This window comes from Oncorhynchus gorbuscha, linkage group LG03, assembly GCF_021184085.1.
Source record: "Oncorhynchus gorbuscha isolate QuinsamMale2020 ecotype Even-year linkage group LG03, OgorEven_v1.0, whole genome shotgun sequence".
NCBI lineage: Eukaryota > Metazoa > Chordata > Actinopteri > Salmoniformes > Salmonidae > Oncorhynchus > Oncorhynchus gorbuscha.
In genome coordinates this window covers 71,111,591-71,134,155 of record NC_060175.1, presented here as the reverse complement: position 1 = coordinate 71,134,155, position 22,565 = coordinate 71,111,591, and the positions used below count along the sequence as shown (strand labels likewise).

The 22,565-nt window shown below is 46.3% G+C and overlaps 1 protein-coding gene across 2 annotated transcripts in view; it reads right to left on the bottom strand.

Annotated features, from left to right (window-relative positions):
* The window catches only part of LOC124031837 (probable G-protein coupled receptor 153), a 63,000-nt gene that overhangs the window by 12,874 nt on the left and 27,561 nt on the right, over window positions 1–22,565 (bottom strand). For both annotated transcript variants that reach the window (XM_046343569.1, XM_046343571.1), the window contains exon 3: window positions 19,944–20,373. In XM_046343569.1, the coding sequence (XP_046199525.1) occupies window positions 19,944–20,373 (430 nt within the window). The remainder of the gene's footprint in view (window positions 1–19,943; window positions 20,374–22,565) is intronic.

Below are 22,565 nucleotides of genomic sequence, written 5' to 3'. Positions count from 1 at the left end.
ATAATGATTGTTAAAGACTGTAACACCCTTTGAGCTTAGTAAACTGTCATACCCTATCATAAACCAAGGATGTACGCCTGTTACTCATTATTGTTGTATTTTGGCATTTTAGTTTTTATAAACAAACAACACAATGTATAGCTTTGAAATACGTTTAAAACCATCATGTCGATCTCAGAGACTGTCAGTCCTTCCTTGCACCGATAGATCAGTCTATGAATTTGAGAGGGGTTACATTAAACCATCCCTCTAAGCTTACTCAAACTAAAGTGGCAGGGTCAGGCTGTTAAAATCACAGATTGTGCCTTTAAGCACCATAATAAAGGCACCGACATGTCTCGCCTCCAGCGGCTACACTTGGTTTGACCTCTGAGTGGGGAAGTCACAGTTCCTCTCAACACAAGGCGATACAGTCAGATTCAGAGAGACAGCATGAGTGTATAACTATCATCATCACTATCATCACACACTCTGCATGTACCATCATACTAATCTGTCATTGCCAAACAATGACACGGAGTACAAGGAGTGGAATGATAGCAAAAACAGACTGGTACCCGGGCTAACCCGCTACGTAAAGGTTGCTGGATCAAATCCCTGAGCTGACAAGGTAAAAATCTGTCGTTCTGCCCCTGAGCAAGGCAGATAATCCATTGTTCCCCGGGTGCCGAAGACGTGGATGTCGATTATGGCAGCCCCCCACACCTCTCTTACTTGTACAACCATCATTATCATTAGCATCCCATTCTACATGGATCAACATCATCATGCACTCTACATGGATCACCATCATAATGCACTCTACATGGATCACCATCATAATGCACTCTACATGGATCACCATCATAATGCACTCTACATGGATCACCATCATAATGCACTCTACATGGATCACCATCATAATGCACTCTACATGGATCACCATCATAATGCACTCTACATGGATCACCATCATAATGAAATACAGTAGCGTAGCATAGCAATTGCGAAAATCTACTAAATGTATGTATTTCTCAGCTAAAGTCCATAGAAATATAATGGATGAATGTTGTATTATAACTGCCCTTGCATTTAAATGGCTCATTATTCCAGGCCACCAGGGAGTGGCTGGAGATTTGTTGTGCTTTAGTAGGCACACTGGAAATATGATCCGCTATAATCATTTTAAGGGTTTCTGTTGCACACACACTTTGGGTCATAATTCTTTGGAGTGTAAGTAAATGTTACGGGCAGAGGGGCATCACTCAGAGATGAAGTGTCGACACCAGGAGAGGCATAAAGCCAACAGATAAATCACATTTAAAGGTTGCTGAAGAGCCACTTAACGGTTGTTCACATATCGTATAACTGGGCCTATGTATGTATGTATGTGTGTGTGTGTGTGTGTGTGTGTGTGTGTGTGTGTGTGTGTGTGTGTGTGTGTGTGTGTGTGTGTGTGTGTGTGTGTGTGTGTGTGTGTGTGTGTGTGTGTGTGTGTGTGTGTGTGTGTGTGTGTGTGTGTGTATGTATGTATGTATGTATGTATGTATGTATGTATGTATGTATGTATGTATGTATGTATGTATGTATGTATGTATGTATGTATGTATGTATGTATGTATGTATGTATGTATGTATGTATGTATGTATGTGGTCCTTCTGTAGCTCAGTTGGTAGAGCATGGCGCTTGTAATGCCAGGGTAGTGGGTTTGATCCCCGGGACTGTATGGATAAAAGCGTCTGCTAAATGGCATATATTATTATATTATGTGTGTGTGTGTGTGTGTGTGTGTGTGTGTGTGTGTGTGTGTGTGTGTGTGTGTGTGTGTGTGTGTGTGTGTGTGTGTGTGTGTGTGTGTGTGTGTGTGTGTGTGTGTGTGTGTGTGTGTGTGTGTGTGTGTGTGTGTGTGTAGAGGGGGGGTGATTGTGTGTGTGTTTGTGTCTGTGCGAATGTGTTTGTGTGTGTGCGCATGCGTTCATCCATGTGCCAGTGGTGGGCTCCATTGTGTTTATTCCCGTTCCATTTCATTCCAGCCATTACTGAGTCGTCCACCTTCACCAGTCTCCACTGGTGTGTGGTGCAGGTCAAAAGGGTGAAACTGTGTAGAAGGTATATGGATCCCCCGTGACATTAAGGATGAAGCGGCTGAGAACAGTAGCATTCAAGGTCACGTATGGAATACAGAGGGGTTTAAACAAAGTGTTCATGAAATTGTCCCCAGCCACTAGTATAAATAAATCAATGGGTCATAACTAAACGTGTGCTCTCTGTCTCGCTAGCTCTTATCGATTTCAAACAGCTGGACATGGCCAACTGGTTTACACACATAAATACTACCACTGCTATCTCTCTCTTTCTCTTTTGTCTCTCTCTCACTCGCTCTCGTTCTCCCTTTTTCTCTCTCACTCCAGGGGGAGATTATGTGACGCAGCAAATGAGGGATACACAGATATCATGTGCCTCCATAAATCACACACGCACGCACACGCACGCACGCACGCACGCACGCACGCACGCACGCACACACACACACACACACACAGTAAACTGTTATGTATGAGTGTGATAAAACATAAACTCTGTCTACTGCTCCACCGAGAGTCAGAGAAAATACTATACCAGTTTATCTTTCAATAGTATAGGTGTCCCCTTGATAAGTATGTGTAATAATCCTCATGTACAAACTCTGATGCCTTTGGTTAAATCTCTATTAGTAAGTACAAAAGCCATTATAAATCAATCAATTGGCATCACCAGCCAATGTCCTAAAGCCTTCAATTGTAGCTTTTAAACTGATCACACAATCAATTAAGTTGGATTGACTTGTTAATTGGGTAGCAAAGTCAAATAGCATCGCCTGCCTGGCTATACAGCAAGCAGTGCGATCCAGCAATTGCTGACCTGAATTCATTAAAGGGAAGTATACCAGGAATCTATTAACAGAACATTGGAATTGATTCCAATTAACTGTCATGTTTTGTCTTAGATTGTCTTGTCATTTTGCTTTTCCCTCTGTTCATTTTCCCCCTGCTGGTCTTTTTAGGTTCGTTCCCCTTTTTCTCTCTCCCTTCCTCTCTCTCTTCTCTCTATCGTTCCGTTCCTGCTCCCAGCTGTTCCTATTCCCCTAATCAATCATTTAGTCTTCCCACACCTGTTCCTTATCTTTTCCCCTGATTAGAGTCCCTATTTCTTCCCTTGTTTTCCGTTCCTGTCCTGTCGGATCCTTGTCTATTGTTCACCGTGCTGTGTCTGTGTATCGCCCTGTCGTGTCGTGTTTCCCTCAGATGCTGCGTGGAGAGCAGGTGTCTGAGTCTGCTAGGTTCAAGTGCCTTCCCGAGGCAACCTGCAGTTCTTGATCGAGTCTCCAGTCTGTTCTCGTCATTACGAGTGGAATTATGTCTTATGTTTGTAGAATTACTTTACTGGATTAAAGACTCTGTTTTCGCCAAGTCGCTTTTGGGTCCTCATTCACCTGCATGACAGAAGGATCCGACCAAAGAATGGACCCAGCGACTACAGACGTTCGTAACACTGCCGTCGAGATCCAAGGAGCCATGCTCGGCAGACACGAGCAGGAATTGTCTGCTGCTCGCCATGCCGTGGAGAACCTGGCCGCTCAGGTTTCCGACCTCTCTGGACAGTTCCAGAGTCTTCGTCTCGTGCCACCTGTTACTTCCTGGCCTGCCGAGCCTCCGGAACCTAGGGTTAATAACCCACCTTGCTACTCCGGGCAGCCCACGGAGTGCCGCTCCTTTCTCACCCAGTGTGATATTGTGTTCTCTCTCCAACCCAACACATACTCTAGCGAGAGAGCTCGGGTTGCTTACGTCATTTCACTCCTTACTGGCCGGGCTCGAGAGTGGGGCACAGCTATCTGGGAGGCAAGGGCTGATTGTTCAAACAATTACCAGAACTTTAAAGAGGAGATGATTCGGGTTTTTGACCGTTCAGTTTTTGGTAGGGAGGCTTCTAGGGCCCTGGCTTCCCTATGCCAAGGTGATCGATCCATAACGGATTACTCTATAGAGTTTCGCACTCTTGCTGCCTCTAGTGACTGGAACGAGCCGGCGCTGCTCACTCGTTTTCTGGAGGGACTCCACGCAGTGGTCAAAGATGAGATTCTCTCTCGGGAGGTTCCTTCCAGTGTGGACTCTTTGATTGCTCTCGCCATCCGCATAGAACGACGGGTAGATCTTCGTCACCAAGCTCGTGGAAGAGAGCTCGCGTCAACGGTGTTTCCCTGCTCCGCATCGCAACCATCTCCCTCCTCTGGCTCAGAGACTGAGCCCATGCAGCTGGGAGGTATTCGCATCTCGACCAAGGAGAGGGAACGGAGGATCACCAACCGCCTGTGCCTCTATTGCGGATTTGATGGACATTTTGTCAATTCATGTCCAGTAAAAGGCCAGAGCTCATCAGTAAGCGGAGGGCTACTGGTGAGCGCTACTACTCAGGTCTCTTCATCTAGATCCTGTACTACTATGTCGGTCCATCTACGCTGGACCGGTTCGGGTGCTACATGCAGTGCCTTGATTGACTCTGGGGCTGAGGGTTGTTTCATGGACGAAGCATGGGCTCGGAAACATAACATTCCTTTCAGACAGTTAGACAAGCCTACGCCCATGTTTGCCTTAGATGGTAGTCATCTTCCCAGTATCAGATTTGAGACACTACCTTTAACTCTCACAGTATCTGGTAACCACAGTGAGACTATTTCTTTTTTGATTTTTCGTTCACCTTTTACACCTGTTGTTTTGGGTCATCCCTGGCTAGTATGTCATAATCCTTCTATTAATTGGTCTAGTAATTCTATCCTATCCTGGAACGTTTCTTGTCATGTGAAGTGTTTAATGTCTGCCATCCCTCCCATTTCTTCTGTCCCCACTTCTCAGGAGGAACCTGGCGATTTGACAGGAGTGCCGGAGGAATATCATGATCTGCGCACGGTCTTCAGTCGGTCCCGAGCCAACTCCCTTCCTCCTCACCGGTCGTATGATTGTAGTATTGATCTCCTTCCGGGGACCACTCCTCCTCGGGGTAGACTATACTCTCTGTCGGCTCCCGAACGTAAGGCTCTCGAGGATTATTTATCTGTGTCTCTTGACGCCGGTACCATAGTGCCTTCTTCCTCTCCGGCCGGGGCGGGGTTCTTTTTGTTAAGAAGAAGGACGGTACTCTGCGCCCCTGCGTGGATTATCGAGGGCTGAATGACATAACGGTTTAGAATCGTTATCCGCTTCCCCTTATGTCATCAGCCTTCGAGATTCTGCAGGGAGCCAGGTGCTTTACTAAGTTGGACCTTCGTAACGCTTACCATCTCGTGCGCATCAGAGAGGGGGACGAGTGGAAAACGGCGTTTAACACTCCGTTAGGGCATTTTGAGTACCGGGTTCTGCCGTTTGGTCTCGCCAATGCGCCAGCTGTTTTTCAGGCATTAGTTAATGATGTTCTGAGAGACATGCTGAACATCTTTGTTTTTGTCTATCTTGACGATATCCTGATTTTTTCTCCGTCACTCGAGATTCATGTTCAGCACGTTCGACGTGTTCTACAGCGCCTTTTAGAGAATTGTCTCTACGTGAAGGCTGAGAAGTGCTCTTTTCATGTCTCCTCCGTTACTTTTCTCGGTTCCGTTATTTCCGCTGAAGGCATTCAGATGGATTCCGCTAAGGTCCAAGCTGTCAGTGATTGGCCCGTTCCAAGGTCACGTGTCGAGTTGCAGCGCTTTTTAGGTTTCGCTAATTTCTATCGGCGTTTCATTCGTAATTTCGGTCAAGTTGCTGCCCCCTCACAGCTCTTACTTCTGTCAAGACGTGTTTTAAGTGGTCCGGTTCCGCCCAGGGAGCTTTTGATCTTCTAAAAGAACGTTTTACGTCCGCTCCTATCCTCGTTACTCCTGACGTCACTAGACAATTCATTGTCGAGGTTGACGCTTCAGAGGTAGGCGTGGGAGCCATTCTATCCCAGCGCTTCCAGTCTGACGATAAGGTTCATCCTTGCGCTTATTTTTCTCATCGCCTGTCGCCATCCGAACGCAACTATGATGTGGGTAACCGCGAACTGCTCGCCATCCGCTTAGCCCTAGGCGAATGGCGACAGTGGTTGGAGGGGGCGACCGTTCCTTTGTCGTTTGGACAGACCATAAGAACCTTGAGTACATCCGTTCTGCCAAACGACTTAATGCCCGTCAAGCTCGTTGGGCGTTGTTTTTCGCTCGTTTCGAGTTTGTGATTTCTTACCGTCCGGGTAGCAAAAACACCAAGCCTGATGCCTTATCCCGTCTGTTTAGTTCTTCTGTGGCTTCTACTGATCCCGAGGGGATTCTTCCTTATGGGCGTGTTGTCGGGTTGACAGTCTGGGGAATTGAAAGACAGGTTAAGCAAGCACTCACGCACACTGCGTCGCCGCGCGCTTGTCCTAGTAACCTCCTTTTCGTTCCTGTTTCCACTCGTCTGGCTGTTCTTCAGTGGGCTCACTCTGCCAAGTTAGCTGGTCATCCCGGTGTTCGAGGCACTCTTGCGTCTATTCGCCAGCGCTTTTGGTGGCCGACTCAGGAGCGTGACACGCGCCGTTTCGTGGCTGCTTGTTCGGACTGCGCGCAGACTAAGTCGGGTAACTCTCCTCCTGCCGGTCGTCTCAGACCGCTCCCCATTCCTTCTCGACCATGGTCTCACATCGCCCTAGACTTCATTACCGGTCTGCCTTTGTCTGCGGGGAAGACTGTGATTCTTACGGTTGTCGATAGGTTCTCTAAGGCGGCACATTTCATTCCCCTCGCTAAACTTCCTTCCGCTAAGGAGACGGCACAAATCATAATCGAGAATGTGTTCAGAATTCATGGCCTCCCGTTAGACGCCGTTTCAGACAGAGGCCCGCAATTCACGTCACAGTTTTGGAGGGAGTTCTGTCGTTTGATTGGTGCGTCCGTCAGTCTCTCTTCCGGGTTTCATCCCCAGTCTAACGGTCAAGCAGAGAGGGCCAATCAGACGATTGGTCGCATACTACGCAGCCTTTCTTTCAGAAACCCTGCGTCTTGGGCAGAACAGCTCCCCTGGGCAGAATACGCTCACAACTCGCTTCCTTCGTCTGCTACCGGGTTATCTCCGTTTCAGAGTAGTCTGGGTTACCAGCCTCCTCTGTTCTCTTCCCAGCTTGCCGAGTCCAGCGTTCCCTCCGCTCAAGCGTTTGTCCAACGTTGTGAGCGCACCTGGAGGAGGGTGAGGTCTGCACTTTGCCGTTACAGGGCACAGACTGTGAGAGCCGCCAATAAACGCAGGATTAAGAGTCCAAGGTATTGTTGCGGCCAGAGAGTGTGGCTTTCCACTCGCAACCTTCCTCTTACGACAGCTTCTCGTAAGTTGACTCCGCGGTTCATTGGTCCGTTCCGTGTCTCCCAGGTCGTCAATCCTGTCGCTGTGCGACTGCTTCTTCCGCGACATCTTCGTCGCGTCCATCCTGTCTTCCATGTCTCCTGTGTCAAGCCCTTTCTTCGCACCCCGTTCGTCTTCCCTCCCCCTCCCGTCCTTGTCGAGAGCGCACCTATTTACAAGGTACGTAGGATCATGGACATGCGTTCTCGGGGACGGGGTCACCAATACTTAGTGGATTGGGAGGGTTACGGTCCTGAGGAGAGGAGTTGGGTTCCGTCTCGGGACGTGCTGGACCGTTCACTCATTGATGATTTCCTCCGTTGCCGCCAGGATTCCTCCTCGAGTGCGCCAGGAGGCGCTCGGTGAGTGGGGGGTACTGTCATGTTTTGTCTTAGATTGTCTTGTCATTTTGCTTTTCCCTCTGTTCATTTTCCCCCTGCTGGTCTTTTTAGGTTCGTTCCCCTTTTTCTCTCTCCCTTCCTCTCTCTCTTCTCTCTATCGTTCCGTTCCTGCTCCCAGCTGTTCCTATTCCCCTAATCAATCATTTAGTCTTCCCACACCTGTTCCTTATCTTTTCCCCTGATTAGAGTCCCTATTTCTTCCCTTGTTTTCCGTTCCTGTCCTGTCGGATCCTTGTCTATTGTTCACCGTGCTGTGTCTGTGTATCGCCCTGTCGTGTCGTGTTTCCCTCAGATGCTGCGTGGAGAGCAGGTGTCTGAGTCTGCTAGGTTCAAGTGCCTTCCCGAGGCAACCTGCAGTTCTTGATCGAGTCTCCAGTCTGTTCTCGTCATTACGAGTGGAATTATGTCTTATGTTTGTAGAATTACTTTACTGGATTAAAGACTCTGTTTTCGCCAAGTCGCTTTTGGGTCCTCATTCACCTGCATGACATTAACATTGGAAATACTGATGAAGCTTGGATGCCAAACAACATGGTCTAGGCTTTCTGCTGTCTATTGATGGATATAGGCCTATGGATATTACAGTAAATACCTGTGTATATATATCACGATATATGCCTGTATTAACTGATGTCACGATATACAGTGCCTTGCGAAAGTATTCGGCCCCCTTGAACTTTGCGACCTTTTGCCACATTTCAGGCTTCAAACATAAAGATATAAAACTGTATTTTTTTGTGAAGAATCATCAACAAGTGGGACACAATCATGAAGTGGAACGACATTTATTGGATATTTCAAACTTTTTTAACAAATCAAAAACTGAAAAATTGGCGTGCAAAATGATTCAGCCCCCTTAAGTTAATACTTTATAGCGCCACCTTTTGCTGCGATTACAGCTGTAAGTCACTTGGGGTATGTCTCTATCAGTTTTGCACATCGAGAGACTGACATTTTTTCCCATTCCTCCTTGCAAAACAGCTCGAGCTCAGTGAGGTTGGATGGAGAGCATTTGTGAACAGCAGTTTTCAGTTCTTTCCACAGATTCTCGATTGGATTCAGGTCTGGACTTTGACTTGGCCATTCTAACACCTGGATATGTTTATTTTTGAACCATTCCATTGTAGATTTTGCTTTATGTTTTGGATCATTGTCTTGTTGGAAGACAAATCTCCATCCCAGTCTCAGGTCTTTTGCAGACTCCATCAGGGTTTCTTCCAGAATGGTCCTGTATTTGGCTCCATCCATCTTCCCATCAATTTTAACCATCTTCCCTGTCCCTGCTGAAGAAACGCAGGCCCAAACCATGATGCTGCCACCACCATGTTTGACAGTGGGGATGGTGTGTTCAGGGCGATGAGCTGTGTTGCTTTTATGCCAAACATAAAGTTTTGCATTGTTGCCAAAAAGTTCAATTTTGGTTTCATCTGACCAGAGCACCTTCTTCCATATGTTTGGTGTGTCTCCCAGGTGGCTTGTGGCAAAATTTAAACACTTTTTATGGATATCTTTAAGAAATGGCTTTCTTCTTGCCACTCTTCCATAAAGGCCAGATTTGTGCAATATACGACTGATTGTTGTCCTATGGACAGAGTCTCCCACCTCAGCTGTAGATCTCTGCAGTTCATCCAGAGTGATCATGGGCCTCTTGGCTGCATCTCTGATCAGTCTTCTCCTTGTATGAGCTGAAAGTTTAGAGGGACGGCCAGGTCTTGGTAGATTTGCAGTGGTCTGATACTCCTTCCATTTCAATATTATTGCTTGCACAGTGCTCCTTGGGATGTTTAAAGCTTGGGAAATCTTTTTGTATCCAAATCCGGCTTTAAACTTCTTCACAACAGTATCTCGGACCTGCCTGGTGTCTTCCTTGTTCTTCATGATGCTCTCTGCGCTTTTAACGGACCTCTGAGACTATCACAGTGCAGGTGCATTTATACGGAGACTTGATTACACACAGGTGGATTGTATTTATCATCATTAGTCATTTAGGTCAACATTGGATCATTCAGAGATCCTCACTGAACTTCTGGAGAGAGTTTGCTGCACTGAAAGTAAAGGGGCTGAATAATTTTGCACGCCCAATTTTTCAGTTTTTGATTTGTTAAAAAAGTTTGAAATATCCAATAAATGTTGTTCCACTTCATGATTGTGTCCCACTTGTTGTTGAGTCTTCACAAAGAAATACAGTTTCATATCTTTGTTTGAAGCCTGAAATGTGGCAAAAGGTTGCAAAGTTCAAGGGGGCCGAATACTTTCGCAAGGCACTGTATGCCTGTATTCCTAGATATCACAATATATTCCTGTATTATCACAACACAGTACATCCCTGTATTCATGAATGCCACAATATACTGTATATTGTCCTGATTTCATCGTTCCACAATATTAAAAACTTTCTGCTGGCCCAAATACGTGTACCAGATGCTGCTCGAACACTGCTGCAGCCTCTATAGCCTGTCACACTCATTAGGTTCCAAATGGGAGCAAACATTCTCAAACGTCACTGTGCCACCTGAACTTGTTCAATAAGAACACCAATAAAGTATTGCGCTTATATCCTAATGGCAAAGATAGGGGGTGGGGTCTCTCCCTCATAGACCTAACTCATAGACTTTGCCTTCCTGGTTCCTGTCTCTGTGCATGGTCCCTCCCTTCTACCACCAGTCCCTCCTATCCTATCCCACTGATCACACCCACCACCGACTCCAAGTCTGCATGATAACCCAAGAAAACGTCTCACTGAAAAATGGATGAGAACCTGACAGTGGAGCAGGCAAGCTGATGAATATAGAAGAGAGTAATAGAACTCCTACACCCACTCGCTTAAAAGAGGAGTATTTTCCTAGAGAAAAAAGGCATTAACCACAACCTCTCTCCTTTGTGCCAAAACAGCCTCAATCATCCCAGGTCCGTGGCCTTCTTGGGAATTTGGGACTCTCAGATTATGAGAGTCGTCTTAGAGTTGGTCATTTTGGCATGCGCTCTTATGAATTCAATCCCTCTCGTCTCCTCAGCTGCTTTAGTCCACAAGAAGAGATAATTAAAGTCAGTAAGGCAGGACCACGGTGCATTCATCCTAACGCCATTTTGTTCCACTGTATAATTACTCAGTCTGGACACATCTGTGGACAGGGCAACAACAATGGCAACAACACAACCTGAGCCACTGTGTGTGCGCCCGCTCAAATCAAATCCCATTTTACTGGTCGCATACACATATTTAGAAAATGTTGTTGCGGGTGTAGTGAAATGCTTGTGCAATAATATCTAACAATTCAGAACAATACACACAGATCTAAACTTAAACCAATGGAATTAACAAACATGTAAATATTAGCAGCAATGTCAGAGTCCGGAGTATAAATATATATATGTGATGGGATGTATAGACATTATGGACAGTATGTATGATAGAATAGCATATATACAGAAATAGTTGAATAGGATGGCATTGTTAACAGATTGTAATTAAAGTGACCAGTGTTCCATTATTAAAGTGACCAGTGTTCCATGACTATGTACAAAGGGCAGCATCCTCTAAGGTGCAGGGTTGAGTAACCGGGTGGTAGCCAGCTAGTGACAGTGACTAAGTTCATGGCAGGGTACTGGTTGGAGGCTGGCTAGTGATGGCTATTTAACAGTCTGATGGCCTTGAGATAGAAGCTGTTTTTCAGTCTCTCGGCCCCAGCTTTGATGCACCTATATTGACCTCGCCTTCTGGATGATAGCGGGGAGAACAGGCCGCAGCTCGGGTGGTTGATGTCCTTGATGATCTTTTTGGCCTTCCTGTGACATCGGGTGCTGTAGGTGTTCTGGAGGGCAGGCAGTGACATTCCCTCTAAGCTGCATGTGTACGTGCAGTAGCCCCAAGACTGCCGCGCAGAATATATCAGCACACAGAGAGAAGCACGAGATTGAACATCATTCAACTTTATAGAACAGTGGTCACCAACCAGTCGATCGCAATCTACTGGTCGATCTCCAATTTTTTATTTATTCGTCTCGGGGCTGTTGGTGAAGGTTGCACTCGATTCACCTGTCCTGCGCCAGGTAGGCAAACTGTTTCAACCATTCCATGTGTCTGAAGGTAAAAACTCTGCCTTCCCGGTGGGCCCAGAGAGTCTAAAGCTGTGCCACCAGAGGCTCTGGTTTCGAGCCCAGGCTCTGTCGCAGCCGGCCGTGACCGAGAGGTCTATGGGACGACGCACAATTGGCCTAGCGTCGTCCGGGTTAGGGAGGGTTTGGCCGGTAGGGATATCCTTGTCTCTTCGCGCACTAGCGACTCCTGTGGTGGGCCGGGTGCAGTGTACGCTGACCAGGTCGCTAGGTGTACGGTCTTTCCTCCGACACATTGGTGCGGCTGGCTTCCGGGTTGGATGTACGCTGTGTTAAGAAGCAGTGCGGCTTGGTTGGGATGTGTTTCGGAGGACGCATGGCTCTCGACCTTCATCTCTCCCGAGCCCGTACGGGAGTTGTAGCGATGAGACAAGACAGTAACTGCTAACAGTTGGATACAACGAAAAAGGGGGGAAAAGGGGGTAAAAATTCATGTAAAAAATGTTTTAAAAAATGTTATGGGATGCATGTTCTACATTGTTTTTGATGGTAGACTGTTCTGGTAGGCCTACATTATGATCAAATATCCACAGTAGCCTACTTGACCACTGTTAAAACTGAGGGTACAGCCTCAGTGTTCACCGTAAACATGTGTTGGAAGTTGCACAGAATTTTCACAACGTTCAAATTTGCGCTCAGCAGACCTGAAATTAGCTCAGTGCCTAAAAATATTCCAGGGGAAATTGGCAGGCAGTGTGCCCCAGGTGATGCGTTGGGCAGACTGCACCACCCTCTGGAGAGCCTTGCGGTTGTGGATGGTGCAGTTACTGTACCAGTGATACAGCCCGACAGGATGTTCTCAATGGTGCATCTGTAAAAGTTTGTGAGGAGCCATGCCAAATTACTTCAGCCTCCTGAGGTTGAAGAGGCGCTGTTGCCCCTTCTTCTCCACACTGTCTGTGTGAGTGGACCATTTCAGATTGTCAGTGATGTGTATGCTGAGGAACCTTAAGTTTTTCACTTTCTCCACTGCATCCCCATCAATGTGGATGGGAGCAAGTTATTTTCTTGGCACCACTCCGCCAGGGCCCTCACCTCCTCCCTGTAGGCTGTCTCGTCATTGTTGGTAATCAGGCTTACTACTGTTGTGTCGTCTGCAAACTTGATAATTGAGTTGGAGGCGTGTGGGGCTACGCAGTCATGGGTGAACAGGGAGTACAGGAAGGGGCTGAGCACGTACCCTTGTGGTGCCCCTGTGTTGAGGATCCGCGAAGTGGAGGCGTTGTTTCCTACCTTCACCACTTGGGGGTCGGCCTGTCAGGAAGTTCAGGACCCAGTTGCACAGGTAGGGGTTCAGACCCAGGGCCCCGAGCTTAATGATGAGCTTGGAGGGCACTATGGTGTTGAAGGCAGAGCTGTCGTCAATGAACAGCATTCTTACATAGGTATTATCTTTGTCCAGGTGGGATGGGGCAGTGTGCAGTGCAATGGTGGTTGCATCGTCTGTGGATCTATTGGAGTGGGAACTAGGGTGTCAGGTAATGTGAAGGTGATATGATCCTTAACTAGCCTCTCAAAGCACTTCATGATGACATAAGTGAGTGCTATGGGGAGATAGTCATTTAGTTCAGTTACCTTTGCTTTCTTGGGACAGGAACAATGGTGGACATCCTGAAACAAATGGGGACAGCAGACTAGGATAGGGAGAGATTGAATATGTCCGTAAACACTCCAGCCAGCTAGTCTGCGCATGTGGCTAGGGATGCCGTCTGAGCCGGCAGCCCTGTGAGGATTAACAAGCTTAAATCTCTTACGTCGGCCACAGAGAACGAGAGCCCACAGTCCTCGGGAGCAGCAATGTGTTATCCTCAAAGAGGGCGAAGATGATGTTTAGCTTGTCCGGGAGCAAGACGTCAGTGTCCGCAACATGGCTGGTTTTCCCTTTGTAATCCTTGATTGTCTGGAGTCCCTGCCACATACGTCTCGTGTCTGAGACGTGGAATTGTGACTACACTTTGTCTTTGACTGACGTTTTACCTATTTGATTGCCATATGGATTCTCAGCAGGTCGACTGCGGCTAATCGAATGACCCCACATTTGAACTGCAGCTGCTAATCAACGCAATAGACATTATGATAGGGACAGTTTATGCCAAATTTGGCTTTGTGCCACCCACCCATTTTCTAAAGGTTTCGAATGCGGAGTTGTTGTGTGGATGGATGGTGCTTCATCTGTTTACTTGTGTGAAGAGAACAGCGCTAAACCAAAGAGTGTGTAGAGGAAGAAAAAAACCTGCTGACAAAATTCAAGGTTATTAACGAGCAAGGAGGGAGAGTAAATTGACAGGCTATGCAGATGTCTACTGCTAACAAACCACGAGAAGTACATGACATAGTACATTAGCCATAGAGCAGATTTAACCCTAGGGTACAGACTTCTCTCTCTCCTATGAAGGAACACTCATAAGGTCAGCGAAATGGCTCCAGAAGCTGTATGTGATGCCATTTGTAGCAACACATTGGTGATAAATGGCAACAATCATTGATTATCACAAGAGTTTACTGTATGTCACCTGCAATGCTACCAAACACTCTGTTGGGTAGAGTAGTCTTGCACAATGAGATGAGGGGGAATCCCGCCACACACACACGCACGCATATGCACGCATAGCCACTTTTCTCCACCCCCTAGTGTGATGTTTTGGAGCAGCTCTTGAAGGGCACTGGAGCAGAGACACACACAGAGACACGTGCACTGGAGCAGAGACACCCACACTCACACACACCCTGCCTCTCTCACTTCCAGGGCTACCTAAAGCCCCAGATGAGCTGGGTAAAGCGTTAAAGTTCATTTAAATAATAAACTAGTCTTATAGGAGGCCCTATGGGGAACATTAGTCTACTAATTAACGATGGGTTTGCCTATACTTCACACTGGCCCACACTGAGCATACTCTGTTCATGCTCCGTTCTCCTGCGAGGTAGCTCATTTCTATGGTGTTTTGGAGTCCTCCTGTGCTGACTCAAAGTGCATCCTCTTCCTTCCCATCTGCCTCAGCCCTACTCCCTCTCTGGAGCACAACGAACAGACGGAGCTCTGCTGATGTCAGACAAAATGGCAGCCACCACTGCGAGGGGGCAGCAGGGGGTGGGCAAACATTACCGGCCTACATAGCAGTATACTGCATGACATTTTAAGAAGATGCAAATGCTTAGGAGCATGCTAAAATGTGTGGAATGCTATGTGACGGGAATAGGATTTCTTGAGGAATTATCTGAGAGTTGTAGCCTTAGCCTAGTTTGTCACTTGCCTGCTAAAATCATAAGTGCATTACTGAATATGGTCCATAAATCTTTCAATCTGCAGTTGAGTTAGCATGTCACAGGCGTGTTGCTAGGGGAGTCTTTAAGTGCTTTTCTGAGTGCGAGTGTGTGTGTGTGTGTGTGAGTGAGTGAGTGAGTGAGTGAAAGCGTGCTGTACAGCTTCTTTATCTACATATTTAGGCTTGAGTTTGTAATGGTACATGTATTCATATTCAACCGTTTGATATAGGGACCTCGGTTTGGGCTGCACTGTGAACCCAAATTAATAGATAAAAACATTGACATTTCCATACTGAAAACGCTAGGCCTATAGGCTATGCCTATGCTGCGTTGTAGGCCTATGACTCGGGTAAATCTGAGCTGAAAAAACAACAACATTTCAGGCTATTCCGTGTGAACAACTAGAACCTATGTGCACGTTGTGATGAAAATTCTAATCTTAATTAGTGTTGTCCTTTTGAGATAGCGAGTGGTGGGGTCAATAAAGCAGAATTAGAGGATCCTCCATCATCGTTTAAATCTCCAGTTTGTTGTCTTCCCAGTCGATTACTACGGCGATGGACAGAGAGTGGTGGACAAAACGTTAACAGTATGTCGCCACGCTCAAGGAGACTAGCCTCTGCAACTGCCAACATCTCAAATATGTTGACACATTTACGCCGACATCACCCCAATATATAAACGAAAGACTGAAACGCAAAGAAACAACAACACAGCATCATATTCCCTCTCCATTCAAGCAGCCCTTGGCAGCTGATTCTGGCCAAAGAGATTGCCATAGCAAAAGGTAGGCCAGATGTATCTATTTTCAGTCTTTGCTTTGTAGTCGTGGATATGCACCCATTCAAATCAAATCACTGTTATTTGTCACATGCACCGAATACAACAGGTGTACAACAGACTTTACTGCTAAATACTTACGAGCCCTTTCCCAACAATTCAGAGTTAAAAAGTGTGTGCTTATGTGTGTTTTGGCGTGTCAGTGTAGTATGTGTGAGGTTGTGGGTAGAATCCAGTGAGTGTTAATAGAGCCAGTGCAAAAAAAAAGTGTGTCAATGGAAATTGTCCGGGTAGCCATTTGATTAACTGTTCAGCAGTCTTATGGCTTGGGGGTAGATGCTGTTCAAGAGCCTTTTAGTTCCAGACTTCCGCTTGCTGTGCGGTAGAAGAGAGAACATTTTTAGGGCCTGGATAGCAGAGAGCTTGGCCCCAGTGATGTGCCGGGCCATACTCACTATCCTCTGTAGCGCCTTGTGGTCGTATGCCAAAGAGTTGCCATACCAAGCGGTGATGCAGCCAGTCAAGAAGCTCTCAATGGTGCAGCTGTAGAACCTTTTGAGGATCTGAGGGCCCATGCCAAATCTTTTCAGCCTCCTGAGGGGGAAGAGACGTTGTTGTGCCCTCTTCAAGACTGTGTTGATGTGTTTGGACCAGGATAGGTCCTTACTTATGTTGACACCGAGGAACTTGAAGCTCTTGACCCGCTCCCCTACAGGCCCATCGATGTCAATGGCCCACCTGTGAGCGGCCCGTCAGGAACTCTAGGATGCAGTTGCAGAGGGAAGTGTTCAGTCCCAGGGTCCTTAGCTTATTGATGAGTTTGGAGGACAATATTTCAATTTTTTTTTAGTCATTTAACAGACTCTTATCCAGAGCAACTTACAGGAGCAATTAGGGTTAAGTGCCTTGCTCAAGGGCTCAACAACAGATTTTTCACCTAGTCGGCTCAGGGATTCGAAACAGCGACCTTTCGGGTTACTGGCCCAACGCTCTTAACCACTAGGCTACCTGTCGCCCTATGGTGTTGAAAGCTGAGCTGTTTTCAATGAACAGCATTCTCATATAAGTGTTCCTTTTGTCCAGATGGGAAAGGGCAATGTGGAGTGCAATAGAGATTGCGTCATCTGTGCATCTGTTGGGGCGGTATCCAACTTGGAGTGGGTCCAGGGTGTCTGGGATGATGGTGTTGATGTGAGCCATGATCAGCCTTTCAAAGCATTTCATGGCTACAGATGTGAGTGCTAAGGGGCGATAGTCATTTAGACAGGTTACCTTGGTGTTCTTGGGCACAGTGACTATGGTGGTCTGCTTGAAACATGTAGGTATGACAGACTGGGTCAGGGAGAGGTTGAAAATGTCAGTGACGATACTTGCCAGCTGGTCAGCGCATGCTCTGAGTAGGCATCCTGGTAATCCATCTGGCCCTGCAGTCTTGTGAATGTTAACCTGTTTAAACAGCTGGTGCTCTTATGCATGGTTCAGCATCGCTTGCCTCGAAGCGAGCATAGAAGGCATTTAACTCGTTTGGTCGGCTCGCGTCACTGGGCAGCTCGCAGCTGGTTTTCCTTTTGTAATCCGTGATAGTTTGCAAGCCCTGCCACAACCGACATGCGTCAGCCGGTGTAGTAAGATTCAATCTTAGTCCTGTAAGATTCAATCTTAGTCCTGTAAGATTCAATCTTAGTCCTGCATATGCCTGTTTGATGGTTCAATGGAGGGAGTAATGGAATTTCTTATAAGCGTCCGAATTAGTCACACTCCTTAAAAGCAGCATCTCTAGCCTTTAGCTCAGTGCGGATGTTGCCTGTAATTCATGGCTTCTGGTTGGGATATGTACGTACGGTCACTGTGGGGACCAGTGATTGCACATTCGCCAATAGAACAGAGGGTAGATGAGGTTTATCCACTTGCCACGGTTTATCCACTCGGTGGTTTTCCGGTGATTGTCAGCAACTCTTGAAAGGTCTCGAAAAACATTACAAACTTCCTTTGTACCCATTTCAGCAAACAAGTAGTACCTGCTTTATATAAGAAAGCCAAAGCCAAAGTTTTCAACTAATTGGCCAATGCACCCTGTGTTGCATTTACTTAACAGTGACAGCTCATAACATTAACCTGGAATGGGAGATGTACTGTGCTATAGGCACATCCCCTTTATGAGAATCATCTGACACTGAAGGAGGCAGTGTAATGGTGCGTTCGTAACCAAGATGCAAGTCGGTATTTACCACATACAACTGAGACAAATCCACTTGAACGGCCTTCCAACTGGTAATTACTTGTGGGAAACGCATCTTGAGCACCCACTTTTCCTACATGGTGACGTCACATACTAAGGAAATGGCCTCTATAACAGCATGTTTGGCAGTTAAATGCAACAGAAAAACATTATACATAAAAAGCAATCTATTCATGTGGTTTTTCAACTCTATAATTTGTTTACATGCATGATAGCCAATTGGCATTTCTCAATGAGACAAAATAACTTGAATGCATCCAACTGCTATTTACGACTTCACAACTGGTAAATTCCCACCTCCCACATGGTTACGAAAGCAGAGTGGAAACAACAGACAATGCCAGAGTCACAACAGACAATGCCAGAGTCACAACAGACAATGCCAGAGTCACAACAGACAATGCCAGAGTCACAACAGACAATGCCAGAGTCACAACAGACAATGCCAGAGTCACAACAGACAATGCCAGAGTCACAACAGACAATGCCAGAGTCACAACAGACAATGCCAGGAACATTGTGAACGCTGAACATTGTGAATGGCATGTAATTCCCCCTTTGTACCAAAAACCGAACCGTGACTCCAAAATCGCAATTACGTACCGTGTTTGGTGAACCATTACACCCTTTACCGATGGCAGAAATGGACTAAGCTACAGCACAGAACAGCTCTATAATTCAACCACCAACTACAAGGCTTGTATAACTCAATTTTGATGTATTATTATTTGCATTGTAAAGTTTTAACAACAGACTATATAACCATCCAATACATCTAACCCGTTTTCCCCCCACCACTGCATAAGTGGGGCAGACTTGTGCCAGAGAGGATGTGGGGCGGGGGGACTATGGGGAAAGGCTGCATAAAACCCATATATGTTCTGCACACAAACACACACACACACACACACACACACACGCATACAAACACACACACACGCATACAAACACACACACACACGCATGCAAACACACACACAGACACACACAATTTGAAACATGAAAACAACAACACCACAACACAACACCACCACAACACAACACCGCCACTCTTGTCAAGATGGCTCAACACCGCCTCTACTTCCTAAGGTGGTTAAATAAAATTGTCACGCCCCCTCTCCAAATACTACCGCTGCACCCATCGAGAGCGTCCTGACCAGCTGCATCATGGCCACGGCCTGGACATCCACTCAAAACGGTGCATGAGGAAGTCCCACAGCATCATCAAGGACCCCACACACCACAGCCACAGACTGTTCAATTCCTTACCATCGGGCAGACGGTATCGGAGCATCCGGTCTGATACCAACAGTCTCAGACAATTTCTATCCACAAGACATCAGACTGAACACTTGAACTGGACTGACCACCTGCACTGACTCTCCACAACTTAGCACTCATGCACTCACTCACACACACATACACACACACATACACACACACATCCACATACACACATATACACCCATGCAACACACACATCACAACTGCTGCTACTAGACTTTTATTTATTATTGCTAAACAGTTTAAACACCTGCTCTCCAATCCCCCCTTTCCCGACACACGTGTAAATATTCTACTATCAATTGTTGAGAGCCTTTCCTATATTTATACTTATGCTAAACATTTTATTATATTCTACCAGAGAGCCATTTCCTGGTTATTCTTATCTTTTATTATTTCTTATTGTTGTTACGTTATCGAGAGGGAACCTGCAAGTAAGCATTTCATTGGACGGTATATACCATGTGTATCCTGTACATACCACTATTAAAACTTGAAGCTGAACTCACCAGGATGGGGAAGCCGGTGAGGAAGTCATAAATGAAGACGATGCCGCTGATCAGGTAGGTGATCTGCAGCGAGGTCTTGAGCGATTCCGAGCCGTCGATGGACGAGCGCCGCTTGCCCTGAGCGTCCTCCACCACGATGGTGGGCACGTTGAACTTGTTCTTGTCGGCCTTGTGGCCCGCGTGGATGGCGAAGGTCTGGAAGAGGGCAATGCCGATGCAGATGATGCCCATGGCCACGCTGCCGCCGATCAGCAGCAGGAAGCACACGCCGAAGCCCAGGCCGATCTCCGTGACGATGAAGCGGCAGTCGCGGGCATAGAAGCGGTCGATGGTGTCGTGCCAGCCCACGGCGGGCAGTGTGGACAGGATGAAGGACACCATCCAGATGCCCATCACTGTGTGCACCGCCTGCTTCTTGGTATTACTCAACCTACATGGGGGAGGAAGAGAGGGATTGTAAATAACATAATCCTATCTTTGATGTCATAGTTATTCACTTAAACTGTGGTCTGAAACTCCTGGCTCTATAAACCACACTCCACATGGCTTGCAAAGTGATGTCTAATTCCTACTCAATTCCTATTATTAGACTCAACTTAGAGGAGGAAGAGGAGGGGGGATGTTTGAAGATCTACTCCACATCATCAGAGGACACGATAATAAAACTGCCACAAATCTAAACTTCTACATGAGCTTCATGATATTATAAGGATCGGTCTGAGAGAATTTGATTACGATCAAATCAATAATACACAAATAGACTTACTTAATGTACATCATTTCAATATATTCTATGAATAACACCATTCAATTGGATAGAGAGTAGTGGAAATCAATGGAAATGGTTGGTTGATGACCCAGATCATTGCCATGACCTTTGGTATATTTGTCTCCTTGGTCTATTTAAAGGGTTCTACCTCACCTCTAAGTAATTGTTTTAGCCCAGCAATTTGCTCAGAGTGTTAGTGTCCTCTGGTAGTATATGCATTTGCTATGTGCACGGCACACATCAAACAAAATACAGCAGGAGGCTGGGGAGTTTTTCCTTTTAACACATCTACGAGAGGCGACACAGGCTTTACCTGAACTAAGACACACACACGGTTGCAGCACATGAAAGCACATTCACAAAGTTCAACTGCACAAAGACCGAGTCTGGAATTCAAATCGAACCTGCCAGGACTAATGTTGGTGCAGTGTCATGGTTTAAAGACTGCTGCACTTCTTAGGGCTCTATTCGATCCCCATCTCAGAAGTTCATATTTACAGAATGATTGAAATTTCAAGACCACATTCACGGTAAATGCTGCATATCTAGGCTCAATGGGAAATGACCTTTACATCGCTATGGCAGAATCAGTAACGCTTCAGTTTAACAGATTGGACTAAGCCCTGACACTGAAAAGCAAGTCTCAGGAAGCATTAGTGGTTTTAATATACCCAAAATAAGTCAGTGATTTTATTTTACCATGATTCAAGCCACTGTCTAAATACACCAATGCGAGTTTGATTAAACAGAGCCCTGAAATTCATTGACTAAACTAGAAAGAATTGAAGACATCATGAGACAGTTTATGTTGCAAAGGCCTCTATTGGTTGCCTTACTTATGGATACCCGATTGTCAATTGTATGATTTTTTGTGGGTTGTTTTTAGAAAGTGGCTACGGTATAAAGGGACTCAAGAGTATCCAGGCAGATTTTCAGAGTTTACGCCGGCTGAGGATGCCCCTCCTCCAACCCCCATAGCCTACCACAACTGTCCGAGAGGAGTTCTGGAGGTAAACCCAAGCTGTCTTTCAGGGGAGAGATCAAAGCCAGCCTCGTCCATCCCCCTCTTCTCTCATCTCCTCTTACCCTCATTCACATCCTTTGATTAATCTCCCTCGCTTCACAGAGACATTGTACGTGTGTCTTTGCACAGAGAATGACACCAACCTCACCAAATGAAGTAGAGTATACAGTATTACAAAATATTGAAATGGTAGATTTTGATTTGAATTGGTCTGTGCTACATGTATGCAGGGCTATGGGAACAACGCATGGAGGAAGGCAGCAGCCCTGGGTCTGCCATGTTTGCATTAAAGAAGTGGGTCTCTTAGCTGCTGCGAGTCACAGATCGCTAGCCTTTCCTCAAAGTGCCTGAGGTGGGAGCAAAGAGAGGGATTTACGTCATCAAGCTGCTTGAATCTATTACCATAAAACGAGAGGGAGGAAGAGGAGAGGGAGAGAAAAAAACTCCTGAGAGATAGTGAGCACTGGCTGATAAGAACAGATGCTGAAGCGTTTGTTTCCAGTGCAATGGCAAAATTCATTATTCAGGCCTTCAGTATGCTCACATCAGGTAAAGCACGCGGCCATGTGCATTCAAAAGGAGAAGAATGGGTCTGTTTCAGGTGAAAGATGAAAGTGTCACACTCTGATCTGTTTCACTTGTCCTCGTTATTGTCTCCACCCGCTCCAGGTGTCGCTTGTTTTCCCAGTGTATTTATCTCTGTGTTTCCTGTCTCTCTGTGCCAGTGTATTTATCTCCGTGTTTCCTGTCTCTCTGTGCCAGTGTATGTATCTCTGTGTTTCCTGTCTCTCTGTGCCAGTGTATTTATCCCTGTGTTTATCTCTGTGTT